This window comes from Carlito syrichta, unplaced genomic scaffold (assembly GCF_000164805.1).
Source record: "Carlito syrichta isolate Samal-C Ts95f unplaced genomic scaffold, Tarsius_syrichta-2.0.1 Scaffold302614, whole genome shotgun sequence".
In the NCBI taxonomy this organism is placed as follows: domain Eukaryota; kingdom Metazoa; phylum Chordata; class Mammalia; order Primates; family Tarsiidae; genus Carlito; species Carlito syrichta.
This window is the reverse complement of record NW_007246710.1, coordinates 93409-112372: the sequence shown is the minus strand read 5'-3', so window position 1 is coordinate 112372 and position 18964 is coordinate 93409. Positions and strand designations below refer to the sequence as shown.

General features: G+C 41.9%; 1 protein-coding gene across 1 annotated transcript in view; it reads left to right on the top strand.

Annotated features, from left to right (window-relative positions):
• The window catches only part of LOC103259348 (rho guanine nucleotide exchange factor 9), a 94785-nt gene that overhangs the window by 14312 nt on the left and 61509 nt on the right, over positions 1-18964 (top strand). The window contains exon 2 of the mRNA XM_021711813.1: positions 14407-14586. Coding sequence (XP_021567488.1) covers positions 14461-14586 — 126 coding nt within the window. The 5' untranslated portion in view covers positions 14407-14460. The remainder of the gene's footprint in view (positions 1-14406; positions 14587-18964) is intronic.

Genomic DNA, 18964 nt, shown 5'->3' with positions numbered 1-18964 from the left:
GGCTCCAGTAATAAGGGCCTGCTATTTTTAGAGTTCCTCAAGCTGGAAACCAGGTCATGATGTCCTGGGGAAGCCTTTCTGGCCCTTGGACCCAAAGGCTGGAGCTGGAAAGAGGGGGGCCCTAGACTGGGTCTGGGTGAAGGGTGGGAAGGGAAGCAGTGAGATAGGTAGCCAGAATATGCCAGGCTTACCTGGGAGGAACAACCCAGAGCCTCAGTTGTGTTACTATTGACTGTGACAACCTCATGCCCATTTTTCTGCTTAGGACTTGAGGTCAAGAAACATGAGTTTCAGCTGCTACTTTGCCTGTTAGGATGTGCCTAACAGTCAGGTTCCCGTCTTCTGTCTGAATCTTACTTGGTCTAATGTTAAAACAACCATTATTGCCCCTAGATGATGTCAAGGCTCAGATAGGTTAAGAGTTGAGAAAATACTTTGCAGATACACTGACTTTTCACTCCCAAAGCTGCATCTTCCGAATCCCTAAGCTGGATTCAATGCCTACAGCAGCTGGACCTCACCCCTGTCAGAGTAGCCATAGAAAGAAAAAGCCAAAGAGAGTACCAGGGGAAGAAGACACCCTCATGGAGTCAGGGTTGGTCAAAGTCATGCTGTGGTGACCCCCACCCATACAGATGCTTTTTTGGTGCCAGGCCGATCCTTCTGGGAAAGAAAACAAGTCTGCAACATTTAGGTGGTCAGATAGGTTGGGCCCCTCAAGGAACCTTAAGTAGTGAGTGAAGGGGAGTCATCAGGAGTAGGGACTTTTTCCTAAACTGGGGAAAGCAAGATCAGATCACCTGTATTTGCCAGAGGAACGAGCCAGGAGTGCTAGTTGTGGCCATGAGAGAGTACCTTATTCTAAGTGTTTGTGTTCATGGCCATTTTAACTGCTTTGTTGAGAAGGAGACGGTTAGGAACTAGACTGTGTAGCTCAGGTTTTGCCTCACTCCAGACATTGTGGGCAAAGTTCTCCTGAGCCTCAGTTTTCTTGTTTGTAAGATGGGCTTAACTATAATGTCTTTATGAATTTTAAGTGCAAGAATTCATTGTGACAAAGAATATGAAAAATATATTGTAAAATGAGCATGTGTTGCTGCTGTTTGGATTGTTATAATTTCATCCCGTTTGTGATTACAGGTAGTTTGGAGGTAATTGAGAAGCATATCTTCACTTTATCTCTTTACTCCTTCCTCATACTGTTCATTTAAACCATTATTATGTCCATTTTACAGATGGGGATACTGAGGCTCAGAGAAAGGAGAGAGGAGCCTGAGGTCACAGAATTAGGTAGTGGTAGATTCAGGACTAGAAGCCATGCCTTTGATTCCCCACCCAATGAACTAGTCTCTATGGCCCCAGGCTGCCACACAATGAATTATAGTGCTAAAGGAATCTTTCAGAGGCAGCTTAAGTAAGTATATGTAAAAACTTTGAGTTTTTTCAGACACTAGTAAGAGCATGGATCTTTCTGGGGTCCACCTTTACCCAGCAGTGCCCCTGCCTGCCCACGAGAGGCACACTGATTACCCTTCATGCTTCCCACAGCAGCTCACTGTCTCCTGCAAGTTGGAAGCAGTGAAGCTTGAAGATTTTAAGCTGTTGTGAGAGGGCATTGTACTACCTGTTTAAGCCACTTTAGAAGGATTCCTGGAGGCACTTGATTCACTTTGGACACCTCTACCTAATCACAACTTTTGGATACAGAAGCCCTGTTTTGGTTGACCTGCCTAAGGGGTTCTGAAAGGGATCTGAGGAAATATATTTGAGGGCCTTGGTCTCTGGGGGATTTTTGCTAGCTCTTGAGGGAAGTCTAAAAAACCAAAGCTGAGAGAGTCCTTGGAGACCATCTGGGCTGACTTTCACCTGGCCTCAATGTGGACATTAAAACCCAGCCGGGTTTACTTTTTCTCTCTTGGTGTGTTCTTCCTTTGTATATCAAACTCTTGAGCTGGGCAAGAATTCCTGGAGTCTTTCTAGCTTATTTTTACCCTCCCCTCTTCTATCCTAGAAGGGAGAAGGGCAGGCACATTGAGAAAGAGTGGTGAGAGGAAAGAGATGGAGGAATCTGTGGATTTAGGTCTTAAGTGCTAGGCATTGGGAGAAAAGGCCTTTTGTGACCTGCTGCTAATACATTATTTTTCTGTCTTCCACTGATTGGCCTTGGGAATCTAATCTAATATGTTGCTGTTTTTACTTGTGCTGCTAAAGCCTGCAACATGACTACAGTAATCATTCTGGAGGATGACTTCTGAGTGATTGGACAAGCAGGTGAGAGAGGGGCTAAAGGGAAAAGGGAGAGAGGCACCTTCTTTCTTTCAATTTTGAGAGCCTAGATAGGGAGGGGCTAGCTGCCCATAGCCCTGCCAGGAGACAGCTGTGCAGTCTTCTAAGCTCTCCTGACCCTAGATACCTCATTTTGTAAATTTTATTTTTGAATAGGCTATATATTCACATGGTTCAAAATTCAAAACATCCAAAAGAGTGCACAGTGAAAAGTCTGCCACCTTGACCTCTAGCCAGCCAGCTTCTGTCTGCATTTTCCTTCCAGAAAAATGTTCTGTGGATACACACACACACACACACACACACACCTACCCCCTATATTTGCAGTCATAAAAAGATATATATACACACACACACACACACTATATATATATATATATATATATATATATAGTGTGTGTGTGTGTATATATATATATCTTTTTATGGTAATACACACTGTTCTATAATTTGCTATACCTTGGCGGTTTTCTGATACTTCATTGGATTGCATCTTTTGAGGGTATGAGGGTGTGCTGTCGAGAACAGAGGTTAGGAGCACTGGTTCTAGAGTAAAATGGAAGGGATGGCGTCTGTAGAGCAGTGGGAGAAAAGAGTACCAGAAAATGTCTAAAACAGTGATCTCCAAAGTGAGACTCAGTAGGAAAATATTAGAAGTTTTTAATATATTAAATTATGAGTCTGATTATTTAATTTCTATTTTTGTGAAGCTTTTTATAAAACACATACAACATTAGTAGTATTTAGATATTGGGATAAGTGTTTCTTTTGTTTTTTAAAAAATAAATGTTATTGTGTATATTTGAGGTTTAAAATATGATGTTATGGGATACATTACATATAGATAGTAAAATGATAACTATAGTGAAGCATAGTTACTTTTCACAGTCATAGTTACTTTTACATTTTTGTGATAAGAACAGCAAAATGTTTGTTTTGTTTTTAACAAGGGGTATAACAGTCCCCAAACAACCATCCTTCTGAGATTGTAGTCTTGGTTTTTACTCTTGGCTCTTCTGCTGACTAGCTTGATAGTTTAGGCAGCTCTTTTCACTGGAGACTCAATTTCCTTGTGAAACAGAGGACTGAACTAGATGTGCTAGCTCTTGGGAGTCTCCAACTCTAACCTTCTCTGATTATAAAAATCCACTGCTTTTGGGACTCTTGAACCTGAGATACAGTCAAGAAGTATAGGTTCAGCCGGGTGTGGTGGCTCATGCCTGTAATCCCAGTACTTTGGGAGGCTGACGTGAGAGGATTGCCTGAGCCCAGGGGTTTGAGACCAGCCTGGGCAACTTGACAAGACCTTGTCTCTGCAGTAAACCAAAAAATTTGCCGGGTTTGGTGGTGTGGGTCTGTGGTTCCAGCTACTTGTAAGGCTGAGGTGGAAAGATCACCTGAGCCTGTCAGGTTGAGACTGTGGTGATCATGAGAGTGCCACCGTACTACAGTCTGGGCAACAGAGCGAGATTCTGATTCAAAAAAAAAAAAAAAAAAAAGTGTAAGTTCAAGCTCTGACACCTCACTGGAAACTCTTCCACCTAGCCTAAACAGGCAGAGACTTCCTTACATACGCTTGGCTGACCTACTTGAAGTTCTTTTGTTTGAAGCACAACTACTTTTCCTGCAGACACAGACCTGGTACCATCCCTCCCAGGCCCTGAGGGTGTGTCTGATTTTGCTTCTCTTGTGTCCTCTCTGGCAGCTTAGGTTTAGGTATTGTATTCCTTTGTTAACAAGGTCTGAGGGGAAGCCAGCTCAGGCTGCATGAGTCCCCTGGGGTCTGACCCAGTGGCTGCTTACTGAATGCCCCTGCCACCTGCTCATTCACTATTTACTGAATGTGTGCTGGGAACCCAGGACTGTGCTAGGCTTTGTCAGGAGAAATATTGTCCACCCCTGAGCACGAAAGGCTGCTGACAGAAACTAGAGGCATCGCTAGGTGCCTTGGCTGGATGTATTTTTTCTCATAGTGAACCAACAGGCAGAGCGAAATCAGGTGAACCACTGGAAACTGTCTTCCACTTTCTGATGGGCTATCTAAATGCAGTTTTCCTCTTTGAACTGTAAAGACTCCTCTGTTGATACTTACATTCTCTTTGGAAATGCATGCCAAAGCCCAGAGCTTTTGCAATTCTGTGTCCTAGGTAGGCATGTTTAGTAGACTTAAAGGTGGTTTAAGTTGATTGAAATATACTTGTTTTTCCTGCCTCTTCTCCAGATAGAAGAGGAGGTCACAGTGCTCCTGACTATATGTTGTTCCTGTTTGTGTTATCTTAGACCAGATGGCCACATTTAAAAACATTAGAACCCTTAGTTCCAACCTATCTCCACCCTGCTTCTCCCCCTACCTACAGTCTTCCTTCCCCTACAAGATTTTAACACGACATCTGTCAAATGGATAAAAAATGATTTTCCCTTTTTCTCTCTGTCTTTCCCACCCACCCTCTGGCTGTGGTGTTGATGAGTATAGAACTATGCATGTGGGAGGTATGGAGGACAGATTCTTCATGTAGTTCTAGCCCCCTCCTCCTACCCTTCTGGAAACCTAGAGGAGCCCCACCCCCACCCCTGCCCAGAAAGCTCCAAGGCCAGACTTCAAGTCATAATCCAAGAAAAGTTAAAGCTCTCAGGACTGATTCCAGGAGAACTTCAGGAAGAAATTAAAAAACCCAAGTGCATGTCCCAAGATGAGTTTAGGTTACTCAGGAATTTGAAGCTCTCAGAGCTCTCCTTCCTCTCCTCTAGGCTTGCCTTTGTCAACTCCCATCTCTCAGGTGTTGACAAACAAAGCTAAACTCTGTAAAATATTTAAAGAGGTTTATTCTGAGTCATATATGAGTGACCAAGGTCCGAGGCACAGTCCTAAGAGGTCTTGAGGACACATGCCCAAGGTGGTTGGGTTATAGCTTGGTTTTATACATTTTAGGGAGACAGAAGTTACAAGCAACAATATAAATCAATATATGTGAAGCTTACAATGGTTTGGCCTAGAAAAGCAGAACATCTCAAGGGAGAGTGGGGGTGCTTACAAGTCATAGGTGTATTCAAAGATTTTCTAATTGGCAGTTGGTTGAAAAAGTTAAACTTTGTTTAAAGAATTTGGAATGAGTAGAAATTAATGCTTGAGTTAAGATAAGGGGGACTTGTGGAAGCCAAGGTTCTTGTTAAGTAGCAGGCCTTAGGGAAGGAGATTCTCTACAGATGCAGATTTCCTCAAGAGGTAGCTTTCTAGGGTCACTTACAAATACTTCAAAGAAACATTATATGGGGTAAATTTTTTCCCCCTTTAAAGCCTGCTGTCATGTGATACTATACCAGTTGGGGTAGAATCTGGTATCTTATTGCCACAGTCTATTTTGTCAGTCTTATGATCTCTATTTTAACATTAATACTAGTCATTAGTGCCTAAACTCAACAAGGGAGGGGGTGTAATGAGGTATGCCCAACCTTTTATGCCATGGCCTGAGATTTAGTTTTTCAGATTTCCCTTGGCCAAAAAGGGATCCATTCAGTTGGTTGGGGAACTTAGCATTTTATTTTTGGTTTACACTGGGTATGAAGGTAACAAGAGACTCCAATGGGTGGCTAGAGCTTGGCCTTCACACCAAGTCTAAGAAGAAGGTCAATACACCCAAGGTAGAAATATTTTGAGTATAGGGCCCAAGCTAGCTTAACAAATAGGTGAAGGTTGGGGTAGGGTACCCTATGGCTTGGGATGGCAAGCTTCTGACTCAGCAACTCATCGAGAGAGTGTTGCTAAGTCTATTGTTATTATTACTATTATTATTACTACTACTAACAATTTGTCTGTTCAAGTATTGTAGGCTGCTTTGAATCAATTAAATACATCTCTAAGAAATTGCTCCTAGATTTTAGCATAGCAAGATACTTCTAGGATTTTCTATTAGGACTAGTGGTGGCCTCACTGCCTGAAGTTTGGGACAGGGGTACGGGTAGAACAACATGTGTGGATAATCTCTCAAGACATAATGGAAAAACCTTCTTAGACAAGCCACCATAATTCCTTAGCCTGCCTGGAAACTGACATTACAGGAAATCTGATAATGAAGTTTCAAGAGTTTCTGGTTTCTGAGTAGCCTAGTGCAATAAGGGAAAATTCTTGTACTGCAAACTCTCTGACCCCAGAAATATTAAGTCACTTTGTCTCAGTATGGCATGTGTTTCATAATTACTTGGGCTGCTTGTTAAAAATGCTGGGGTGATTGTGAGCAGGGGTCTGTAGAACTCACATTAAGAATCGCCGTTGTAATGTGTCAGAAGTGCCTGAGTGCCTGAGTCATGCCAAAAGATGCCAGCACAACTTGACAAGATGTTTTCGAAATGCAAGCTAATGTTTATCAGATTGAGAGTTACTCTGGTGTAGTAGACTTCTTTAGCCAACTGCATCAAGGTTGGTAGTTTAGAAATATGTCTTCTTTCTGATCTATGCGATCCTTGGCTATTTTGCTGCATTTTCTTTAAAAGACTAATTTCCTCAACAAGACCAAACTCTTAACACTGTGAAGTTTTGGGGCAGCAACAGGACCTCACTTCAGAAACTCCTTGGCGTATTCTATTGAGCTAATGGCTGGGGTTCACCCCAGAAGAACCTATGACTACGGTCCAAACCAAGCAAGCAACACCTCTTCCCCCTCACCATTATAGCTGAGATCACCTTGAAACTTCCTTTGGAAGAGGTAGAGGAGGAAACTGTCCTTTGGTTTTAGCCTGCAATGAATGAGAAAATGTTCTGGATGGCTTCACACCTCAGGGGGTTGTCTGGATTTTTCAAACTTTTTAGGTCCTGGCAGGTGTGAGTTAGCTTATGACAACTGTCCATATTGGCTATTGGATCAGGTGGTCTGTTTTGCTCTTGTTGGGCCTGATCCCCATCTAGGTTTACCTTTTCAGATTAAGTCAGCCCAGCTGGATTTTATGTATGCCAAGTATGGCTGAAGTCATCAGTAGGTCTTTTATTAAAGTGAAAAATGGATGGTATAATGGGACATTGAAGGAAGCTTATACCTAATGACTCACAAATCACATGCCCAAATTAGGAAAAAAAGATGATTGTGTTACAAAAAGATATGATATTTGCATACATTTTCAGGACACTTAGAGTCATCATCACTTGAATGCATTCATTATTCTGCTCAGAAATGAAATTATTTGTTATGGACAGTAGCAACACCCACATTGAAACTGGAACCAGTCAGGTATGAACTGTTAAGTCTTAGGGACAGAAAAAGCAACTCTTGTGATTTTTAAAATATTCGTAGTTGGGTTTTTCTTTTTTTCTTTTTATTTTAAAGATGTGGGGCACAATTCAGGAATAGGTATACAAGTGGTCATCATACAGGTAAAGTTTGGGCCTCCCTTTGGTCTCTACTCACCTGGAATTTATTTCTGTTTTTTTTCCTGGTGATCATCAGGCACCTGTGCAGATCTTTAGCAAAAACCAGCCTACCACAGAGGCTACCTGGCCATAAATCTTGACAACAATGGATTGGTATGTAGACCACCTGGGTACCTATGATGTAAACAGTTTGCTTGTCCCCATAGAATGCTCTGCAACCTGACCAGCTAACTCTGTTGTTGTGATCTGCCTCAGAAGTTGCCTAGTTTTAGGACTCAGATCATAGAACTTTAGATAGAAGCTAAAAACAATGCTGTTCATTATGGATTAGGCTTTATATTTTAGATCTATCATTTACAGGTATACACTTTGGTTATTTGGAGAATGACACTCTAATTAATAACTTCCAAATTGTTATTTTCTTCTTATCTTAGGTAGATAGATCACTGAAAGAGGCAAAGGGAGAGAGAATACAGCCTGGAGTTAACAGGGAAGAGATTAAGGAACAGGTGGGTCAAGCTCACACAGCTAGGAAGAGGCAGCCTGACTCCAGTGTCCCTACACTTACCCATTGGCTAAGGATATGACTGAATCAGAGGTACAGAGGTAAGATTGCATCTTCCTGCAAGAGACTTAGTTTGGCAATGGTGGTAGAAGTTCCCTGCCTAATTAGAAGTAAGAGTTGGATCCAGAGATAGGGCTAGATTTAGGAGAACTTTGAGAGATTGATGGAGTGTTATTGAAGCTTCTTGAGCATGGAAAGTGGAACCAGCAAAGAAATTCTGAGAATGAATCATTAAGGAGTAGCTTGAGGAAGAGAGAGATGTGTAGGGGGCAGGAAGCCAGTTAGGAGGCAGCTTGAAGTGATGAGTGCCAGTAGGAATCAAGAGAAAGAACAATATCTGAGTGAGAGACATGAGTAAGAAAGAAACAGCAGGCCTTGAAGAGTTTTCTGAAATGGGAAAAATTAAGAAGAAGGAAGAATTGGGGCATATGATGAATTTCGTATATTTTATTTGAAGTGGTAGTAGGCCATCCAGTGAAATGTGGAGCAGGCAACTGGAAGTTAGGGACTGGAGGCGAGTGAGAGCTGATGTCATGAGAAAAATTATTTCTCCAAGGAACTAAGCCGTGAGAACAAAAAGCAAAAGTCTCTATTTTGACTTTTGAATTGGGCAGTCAAGGGCTCAAGTGGAAAACCTATTCCTCAGTTTCTCAGCCAGTCTGACTGGCCTGTTCTTCAATGTGTGGCAACCGTCAGCACTAAATTCTTATTTTCCTGAGCAGTGAGCAATAAAAGCATCCTATCAAGCAAAAAGGAGGGTGAGAAGGAATAAGCTGCAACAATGAAATTCCTGTTCTTTGAAGAGTTGAAGTGTTAGCTTAAATAGTATACCAGAGGTGGAAGGGACTGGAGAGGTCATCTGTATAGTTTCAGTCTGTCACTTGACTGATAAAGAGACAGACAGAGAAAGGGAACTGTGTGATCATGAAGTGAGTTACTGGCAGAGCTCCTTCTAGTAGCCAATCTAGGTCTTTGCTATAAAGCATGGTGCCTCCTAGCTATTGTTGGAGCTAGTCTTCAACTCCTGGGCTCAAGCAATTCTCCTAAAGTGCAGAGATTACAGGTGTGAGCCACCATGCCCAGCCTAGACCCATGGGACCCAGCAATCTGTGTTTTAACAAACCATTCAGGGAATTGAGAACCACTGCTCTAGGTCATTCACAGAGTGGGCTGGTCTCTGCTTTTTTTAACAGGCACTGTGTATATGTGGTGGTGGGGGGGTGGGGACATGGGATTGGCAAAAGCAAAGCTGTAGAGTAAGGCCAACTGGTGATTGAAATCTACTCCACCACATACTAACTAGGTGACTATGGGCTACTTGTTTAACTTCACAGGTTATCATCTGTAAAAATGGGGATGTTAATGCTTACCTTGGAGAATTACAGAGATTGAGATCACACAAAAAAAGTCCCTTACCCAAATGTCTGGCATGTATTTTCCACAAATATAAGTTTCTCTTGCTCCCTTTTTCCATCTTTTACTTTCTTCCTGTTTGTTCTCCTTGAAGGGGCCTACTGGCCACTCCAAATTAGCTGTGGACACATGACTTGTTGTTGACCAGAGACCAGTGTTAGATTTCAAATTCCCAATGCCTTCAGGATGTAGTGATATTTCCAGGTTAAAAATCAGGGTACATGGGTCTGATAACGAATCATCTATTTTGGGGATAAATGAGATAGAATATTTGAAATTAGGATTGCCTTGGGAAATATGGATAAAAAGAACTAGGTTCCCATTCCATCTTTAAACATAATGTTAGGACTCTTTAACCCTCCCCATCTTCCTATTTATGTCCAAAAGTGTCTTTGGTGTGGAGTGGGAAATACAATGCCCCACTCACTTGTAAGTCTGGGCAAGAGCCAACCTATATTTGGTGTTTCCTCCGAAATGTCTTGGGGACTGGAAATTATTTCCTTACAAGTCACAGTAGTTCTGTTCCATGGCCCACAGCTATTTGGGTACTTTGCTCAAATAATGCATCACCATCTCTTGTCTTTATGTTAGGCTTGCAAGATGAAGGGTGGGAACAATTAGGAATTAGGGCTTTTGGTGTGGAGAATAGAAACTAGTTTAGGAAAAGATAATCAACCCCTGCTATAGCTATTCCCAAAGGGCCTTTTCTTGGCTTGACCATATCTGCATACTGCTTGAAGGTCCAAAAACCCTTGTTCTTCAGGTAAAGACTATAGGTGAATCATAGCAAGCGGATCCCTGCACATAGTAGGAATTCACTGAATATCCATTGGATGGAAAATGGAGACGCACAGAAAAGTACATATATATGAAAAAGATGTAACATGTTACAAGTCAATTGTGTACACAAAGGGAACATTAGTATAAATTCCCAGCCCAAAGTTGGTTTTCTTTTTTTTTTTTTAAGTTGGACGTCTCACTTTGTTCCCTAGTGTGGAGTGCAGTAGCACAAGCATGTCTCACCACAGCCTTGACCTCCTGGGTTCAGGCAGTCCTTCTATGTTAGCCCCTTGAGTAGCTGGGACTACAGGTATGTGCCACCACACCTGGCTAAGATTTTTGATATTTTACTGTGTTGCCCAGGCTAGTCTTGAACTTCTGGGCTCAAGTGATCCTTGGTTCTCCCGCCTCAGCCTCCCAAAGTGCTGGGATTATAGGTGTGAGCCACTGCTCCTGGTTCCAATTTTTTTTTTCAAGAGAGACGGGGTCTTACTATGTTGCCCAGGCTGGTCTTGAACTCCTGGACTCAAGCAATCCTGCCACCTTGGCCTCTCAAAGTGCTGGAATTACAGGCATGAGTTACTGTGCTTGGCCAGTTTACTTTTTTTTTGAGTTGGAGTCTCAGTCTGTTGCCCAGACTGGAGTGCAGTGGCACATTCCCGGCCACTGCAGCCTCAACCTGCTGGGCTCCAGCGATCCTTCCGCCTCACCCTTCCAAGTAGCCGGAACTACAGGCATGCACTACCACGCCCGGCTAATTTTAATTTATTGTAGAGATGAGGTCTCGACAAGTTGCCCGGGTGGGTCTTGAACCCACGGGTTCAGGCAATCCACTTGCCTCGGCCTCCCAAAGTGTTGGGATTACAGGCTGAGCCACCAAACCTGGCCAGTTTACTTTTTAATAACAACTCAGAGAACAAGGGAGGAGAATCTCCTTGCTCCTGCTTGTGTTTGTGATGGGAGAGCATAGGCGCCCCACACAGCTGCCAGCCCCTTCTGGATTAGCCTTCCTCTCACCTCTGCACACATACTTGTCAGTTCTAGGTTCAGTGTTTCACAGCTTATGAGGCATCCAGGGGAGTAGAATTATCCTCATTTTATAGGTGAAGAAACTGAAACTCAGAAGCAGTATAGTTCATTATAAGAGCAGAGTCCCTAGAGGCAGACTGTTCCTGTATTTGAATCGTGCTTCAATAGTTAATGGTGGTGTGAACTTGGGCAAATAATTTAACTTCTCTGAGCTTCAATTTCCTTAACTGTAAGATAGGAATAATAATAGTATCTCCTTAAAGGGTTGCTGTGAAGCTTAAATGAATTAATGTATATAACATGTTTAGAATAGTGCCCGGCAAGAAGTAAGCATTCTATATTAGCTAACATCATCATTTCCATTACACCTTTAGCAAAGTCTTAAATCCCAGATGTTTTTATGTCTTCCTTCTCTATGGTGTTATGCTAGAAAAACAAAACAAAACAAAACAGAAAAAACATTGCTCCAGGAGGCTGGCCATCTGGTTACTGTAGGCAAGCTACTTTTGTTATATTTGATGTATAAAATGAGGGCTTGAGGGAGATGATCTTTAAAGTGCTGCCTAATTCTGACAGTCATTGATTCAAAGTAGGCCCTGACAACAGGCTTGCCAGTTGGATAATTGTTTTATGACCACTGGGTCCTGAATTGGTCTTGTCTGGAGTATACCTGGGTCCTGTAACCTGAGGGTTCAGGCATGTCAGGTGGACTAAATAGGGGATAAGAACAAGCTATCTGCTGCTGAGAGAAGCAAAGCATTTAGTTCCTAAAAAGAAAACTGCAAAGTAAAAAGAGTACAGGCAGCGGAATCAGCCGGACCTGGGTCTGGGGGACCTCAAACAATATCATAAGTAGTGTCCTGAGAAGAGGGTTGATAATTGATGCTGAGATACTCTTTTGATCCTTGATTTTAAAAAAAAGCCATGAATGTAGCTTTAAAACCACAAGCTTTCATGGTGCTCTGGATTGAGGCTATACTGCTTATTGAGCACTAACAACGCCCGGTTGAGACCCATCTTTGCCAGGAGAAGGGAGACTTATTTTCTCCTTCACTGAGGCCAGAACAAGTAGAAATTGACTTTTAGTACCTTTAGACAAAAGCAAGTTCAACATAAATATGAATTTTTTCAGAGGCAGGGACACCAGTGACCAAAGGTGGCTATCTAAATCTCCTTCTTCGGGGTTCTTAATTGGTCATTTCCAAGGTGGAGGAGGAAATAATTGTAAAGTAATAAGAATAGGAGCCAACTGGCCTAAGATATCATGGCTGGAATTCAGTATAGCTAATGAGTAGGCATTGGTAGTATGGTTTGATGAGTATAAAAGCTCTTGAGGTCAGAAGACCTGGCTCCATAATTTATTGTGTTACTGGCTAAAAGGTCAGGTCACCTCTCTGAGCCTCAGATTCCTCATCTTTAAAATATAAGTAATAGTGGGACCCTGTTCATTCAATAAGGATCAAGTGATGCAGTAGATGTGAAGACACTTTGCAAACAATAAAGTATGAGGTATTTGAAAGGTGGTGTTGTGAAAGGTCCTGCTGGAAATACTTGTACATCCATGCTGAGGAGCTCTCCCTATGCTTAACATTCTGTGGAAGGCTGGAATCCTGAGCAATGTCAGATGCCTCAGGAACCACCTGATGGACTAAGTCGAAGATCGGGAGTATGTGTGTGTTCATATGTGTGTGAAATGTTGTGCATTCATTTGGTGACTATAGGTTTATTCTCTGGCAAGTATTTTGGAGAGCAGATCTGTGAGAGAGGATGCATATTCCATAGACTATCTCTGTTGTATTAATTCTTGTTTTTGGTATTATGGAGCTATGATTTTCTTGGGAGTCAGTCTTTCCTCAAAGCAGGCTGATTAAAAAAATTCAGTGTTGGGGAGAGAATTCTTAAGTTTCTTTGCCTGACAGGCCATATGTTCTCTATTCTGGAATCTGCTCCCCAAATGCCAGGAAGACTGATGGCCCATGGAAACTGGAACAGTTGAGGGAAAAAGGGAACAAATAACAAAGTGGTCAGGATGGTAACCAGAGAGAAGTCTACTCCCCACCCCCATCCTTATCACTGTATTTAGTTTAGTGTCCTGGATGTGTGTTTTTTAACGTGTCAGTGGGATAGATGTCTGTCTGCTATTGTGTGGAACCCAGTCCTGCTGGTCGTGAAGTTTAATAACCAGGGTTAGGGTCCATACACAGACCCTGCCTTGCTGGGTGATCTCAAGCTCATTCCTTAACTTCTTTGTTACTCAGTTTTGTCACCTATCAAATGCAGATGTCAACCCAGCCCCACTCCCCCCCAAGAGCTCACAAGGCAGTTATACAAATCACTGAGTGAATCTGTGCCAAGGTTGAGTTTCCTGGGAGCAAGGCATCACAGAAAGCTATATTCTTTCGTACACCCATGACCTCTTTGAATGTCGTCATATGTGGGTGAGAGCAGGAAGCTGCAGGACTGGGATCCATTGTGTGTGAGAAATGTCATGGTCTGTTACCCTAGGGGAAGGGGTATGGGTGAAGTTAAATAATGTACTGCCAACTCTTAATTGGTCATTTCCAAGGTGGAGGAGGAAATAATTGTAAAGTAATAAGCTTGAGATTCATTTCAGCCATTAATTTCAGTCTTTCTGCCCATTCTAGATCCAGGGCTTCCTCAAAGCACTAAGGAGCTATGTGCTGAAGCTTTCTTTGTTCTCTGCAGGAGTTCATAAGTAGGAATAAATAGCATAGGCTTATATAGTCTATATTCACACTCTGGGTCATTCCAGGCACTGGCAATGGAGAGTTGACAGTATTGTTTGTCTTGTGGTCCAACAGAGCTTATGCTCCAGTGCCATTCCCCTTACCCCTACCCCATAACCCCTAGAGTATATGAGTTTTTCTATAAGTAGTAGAGCTCTGGGTTGGGGAAGGGACAAGCAAGGTAGCCAGCTGTGTGGACTGAACACATTCTCATTTTGTCTCCTAAGCTGATCACTGGAGATTCCATCGTTAGTGCTGAGGCAGTATGGGATCACGTCACCATGGCCAACCGGGAGTTGGCATTTAAGGCTGGCGACGTCATCAAAGTCTTGGATGCTTCCAACAAGGATTGGTGGTGGGGCCAGATCGACGATGAGGAGGGATGGTTTCCTGCCAGCTTTGTGAGGGTGAGTGTCAGCCTTCACTCTCCGCTCCTTTCTCCTTGGCTGCCTGCCCCTAGCTTCCCCTTCCCAAGCCCCTGTTCTCCTGCTCATTTCTCTCCTAGTGACTTATCTCATATTTTTTTCTTTTTCTTTTCTTTCTTTATTTATTTTTTTTGATGTCTCCTACTGAGGACCTGGGCTTTCTTTTATCTTTGCAGTTTTACTTTTTAGACTTTTTTTTGTCTTTGTTTATTTTAACACCCTCCTCCTCCATCTCTCACCTTTGTACATATCACTTACTCTAGTATCCTCTTTGGGGGCTGGCTTTGATGGTTTTTGAAGACTTTTTAAATGGTATTGCTGTGAGTTTTTGCCTTTCTTATCTCTCATATTTTCTGCTTTCTTTTCTTTATCCCTTCTTTTTTATCCTTTCTTATTATAGATTATTCCCATCTCCTCTCCTCTCTTCTGCTCTCTTCTCTTCTCTACTCTTTTCCTTCCCCTCTACTTGCCTCTTCTCCTGCCTTCCTCACTACTTATTTGCCTCTTTCTCTCATTTAGGGAAGTGTGAACACCCCTCTGTGTTGTCACATGACTGTCTTCAGATGTTAATAGAAGAATGTGGGCTCTGGCCTCCAGGGGCTAGAGCTTATTGATATCAGATCTTGCTTTCTGCAAGAGAATCAAGTGGCTGGGTCTAAATGTGCTGGGAATGGGAAGCAGGCAGCCTACAAGGGCTTTCAAGGCCTCCTTCTCTTTGACATTGTACCATGAAGATCTAGGCCCTTAACAGAGGGGCTCTTGGGACAGCTCTCTCAGCAGTTTCTGCTGCAGTTTCCCCAGGGTACTTATCACCCCAGGATGCAATGGGAGAAGAACACTGGCTAGGTATCCAAGTTCTTGGCCTTTCTTGGGATTGTGAACTGAAATCAGTTATTTGACTATCATGAGCTCTGATTTTCTCCATCTGTAAAATGGTTTTAGCATGTTTTTTATGCCAGGGGATGTTGCAGTGAATGAGATAAAAACATGTGAAAACTGCTTTGTGGCAAGATAAGTACCAGTGCTACATAAGGGTGTGCTATGACCATCCTAACCACAGCCTACCACTTTTTGTTAGTTTCTCCGGTAAGATGAGATTGAAGTCCTCTGCAGCCCAAATAAAAAAGTCAGATGGGTTGGGCTCTTGGAGGTTTAAGTGTCTCAAGATTGGAATTATGGCAGAGAGATATGAAGGAAGGAGCATAGAATTTGGAATCAGAAAACTTGAGATACAGCTTTACTACCTCCTAGCTCTATCATTTTTGTTTAGATTTTTAACTTCCCTAAGCTTTGATTTCCTCATCTGAAAATTAGGGATAACTGATTTTACTAAGGATTTAATGAGATCACATATGTAAGGTTCCAGCACAGATATTGGGTGTTTGACAGATATTGGGTACTTGGCAAATGGTAACATGTTTTATCATTATCACCATTACCACCACCTCATTAACTCCAAGATGGTTCATGTATTAAGGATGGCTCTAAGGGTTGAAATAAACCCTCCTCAGAGGACCGCTAATCCAGAAAGCATTATTACCTGGTTGAGGCGATTTAGGTAAGGGCATTGTCTAGAAGCAGAGGAATGGACAAAATGACCTCTCATCTCCTTCTATCCTGAGAATCTTCTAATGAAATATCTAATCTTTGCTTCCATCAGAGTCTTTAAATGCCCTTTGTGCCCCACCTCAGTTTGCTGGTTGATAAATGAGCCCAGGGGTGGTCAGAAAAAACGTATCAATAATCACAAAACTGCAGGACTAGTGTGAGGCTCTGTACACATATAGCTTGTGTCTGTTGTGCTGACAAACTTCCCTCTTTAAATGAAGGATTATGTCGGGCTCGGCCCGCGCCTTTGGGAGGCTGAGGTGAGTGAATTGCCTGAGCCCGCGGGTTCGAGACCCGCCTGGGCAGCGAGACCTCATCTCTACAATAAATCAAAAAATCAGCCGGGCGTGGTAGCGCATGCCTGTAATCCCAGCTACTTGGAAGGCTGAGGTGGAAGGATCGCTGAAGCCCAGCAGGTCGAGGCTGCGGTGGCCGGGAGTGGCCATTGCACTCCAGTCTGGGTGACAGAGTGAGACTCCAACTCTAAATAAATAAATAAATAAATAAATAAATAAATAAATAAATAAATGAAGGATTATGATTCTCATGGTGGAGAATAAAAAATTAAATTAAAATAGAAGAAGAAGGATTACAGGGTACTCAGTGATGACATCATCCAAACTCAAATGCACTTCACTTTCAGAGAAATGTCACTTTTATTATTATAGTTAAAATTATTATTATTACTATGTATTAATAATAAATCAAGGGATTGGGGAAAATAATTGAGCAAGCCAGGTTGGCTCAGAGAGGCAAATAGGATTAGGAGTAGGCATTGGTAATCCTAAATAAAAGGCCTGGAGGAGTGTTCCTCCAGACACAAAGCCCCAGCAGCCACTTGGTATAGATTCTAGTTCAGTGGTTCTCAACCCTGGCTGTACAACAAAATCACTTCAGTAGCTAAAATAACGCTAGACAAACAAACAAAAAAACTAAAACCTAGTCTCCAGGCTAGTTAATTAAGAATCTCTGGAGATAGGGCCCAGAAACTGAATTTTTTAAAAAGCTCCCAGGTGATTTTACTGTGCAGCCTGAGTTAAGAACCATTGGTCATTATATTTGTATTAGACAATAGAATATATAATGAGGGCCGGAAATGTGAGCTGCAAATATAATTTAATTTTTTTTAGTCACAGCACTAAAAAAGTAGAAAATATACAGGTCAAATTTATATATATATATACTTTTATTATTTTTTGAGTCAGATTCTTTTTCTGTTACTCAGGCTGGAATGTAGTGGTGTGATCACAGCTTACTGCAGCCTCAAACTCCTGGGCTTGAGTGATCCTCCCACCTCGGCCTCCAGAGCAGCTGGGACTACAGGCACATACTACCATGCCTATCTAATTTTTTTATTTTTTGTAGAAATGGGGCCTTGCTGTTTGCCAAGGCTGGTCTTGAACTCCTGGATTTAAGCAATTCTCCTTCCATGGCCTCCCAAAATGCTGGAATCATAGACGTGAGCCACTGTGGCTGGCCTTTATATGTGTTTTTATTTTAACCCAGTGTATCTAAAATATTATCTTTTGATAACATATATTTTTCCACTGTAAAATTATTAATGATGTATTGTACAAAGTTTTTGAAATCTGGTGTATTTTTTATGCTTATAGCACAGCTCAATACGCATTAGCCATATTTTAAGTGTTTGCTAAACACATGTGGCTGCTATATCAGACAGCACAAATCTGAACTGAGTACTGTGATTATAATCCTGAAGCATTAATAATAGAGCCTAAATCATAATGCAGAGCTCCAGTATTTTTTTTATTATATCAGTGTTTATTTCTTGAGAAACTAACATAATATTCCATGCTGCCTCATTTATTTATTGGGCATTTATTTTATTATTGCTCACATTTTTATTTGTTTCCTTGTTTACTTTAGAGATAGGGCCTTGCTCTGTCACCCAGGCTGGGGTGCAATGGCATGATCATAGCTCACTATAGCCTTGAATTCCTGGGCTCAATTGATCCTCCTATTTCAGCCTCCCAAGTAGCTGAGAATACAGGCATAGTCCACCATGCATGACTCATGTTTTAAAATTTTTTGTTTTAGAGATGAGATCTCACTATTTTGTCCAGGTTGATCTCGAACTCCTGGCCTCAAGTAATCCTTCTCAGCCTCCCACAATGTTGGGATTATAGTTGTGAGCCACTGTGTTTGTCTTGTTTGTTCTAAGAATAATCAAATATTTTTCATATTTCTAAAGGAAAGTACCATGGAACCTTAGGGGCCAGTTATTGTGCTATTACCAGTTAAAAAAATGATTAGACTGTTACATGAATGATGTAAATGTTTGCTCCAAGATAGACCTTTCAATTCTCATGAATTAGTATTTATTTGTAGGTTTATATTTCTGGTAAGATTAGTTGATACCCAAGGGATTGCATGATAGAAGTTATAGAAGGTCTTTTCTAATAGATCTTTTTAAAAAATTGCTATTTCCATTCTGGTATATTGCTTTTGGTTAAGGGTAGAATGGTATTGTGAAAACAGTAATACCTATATGAGGAAATGTGAGACCTGAGTCTTAGTCATGACTCTGCCACCTATTAGGTATATGACCATAGGCCTTTATTTCTTCTTCATCTCTGAAGCACTCTTTGGAAGCTATTCAAGCTCTGAAATGTCCAGGTAGGACATAGAGTCGGGTCACTGAACTACTGAATTTTTGTTGGTGCTGATGAACTTGGTAGGTGAAATTGGCAGTTTTCTGGTATGTTGTGCCTCCATACTGTAGGATAACTGT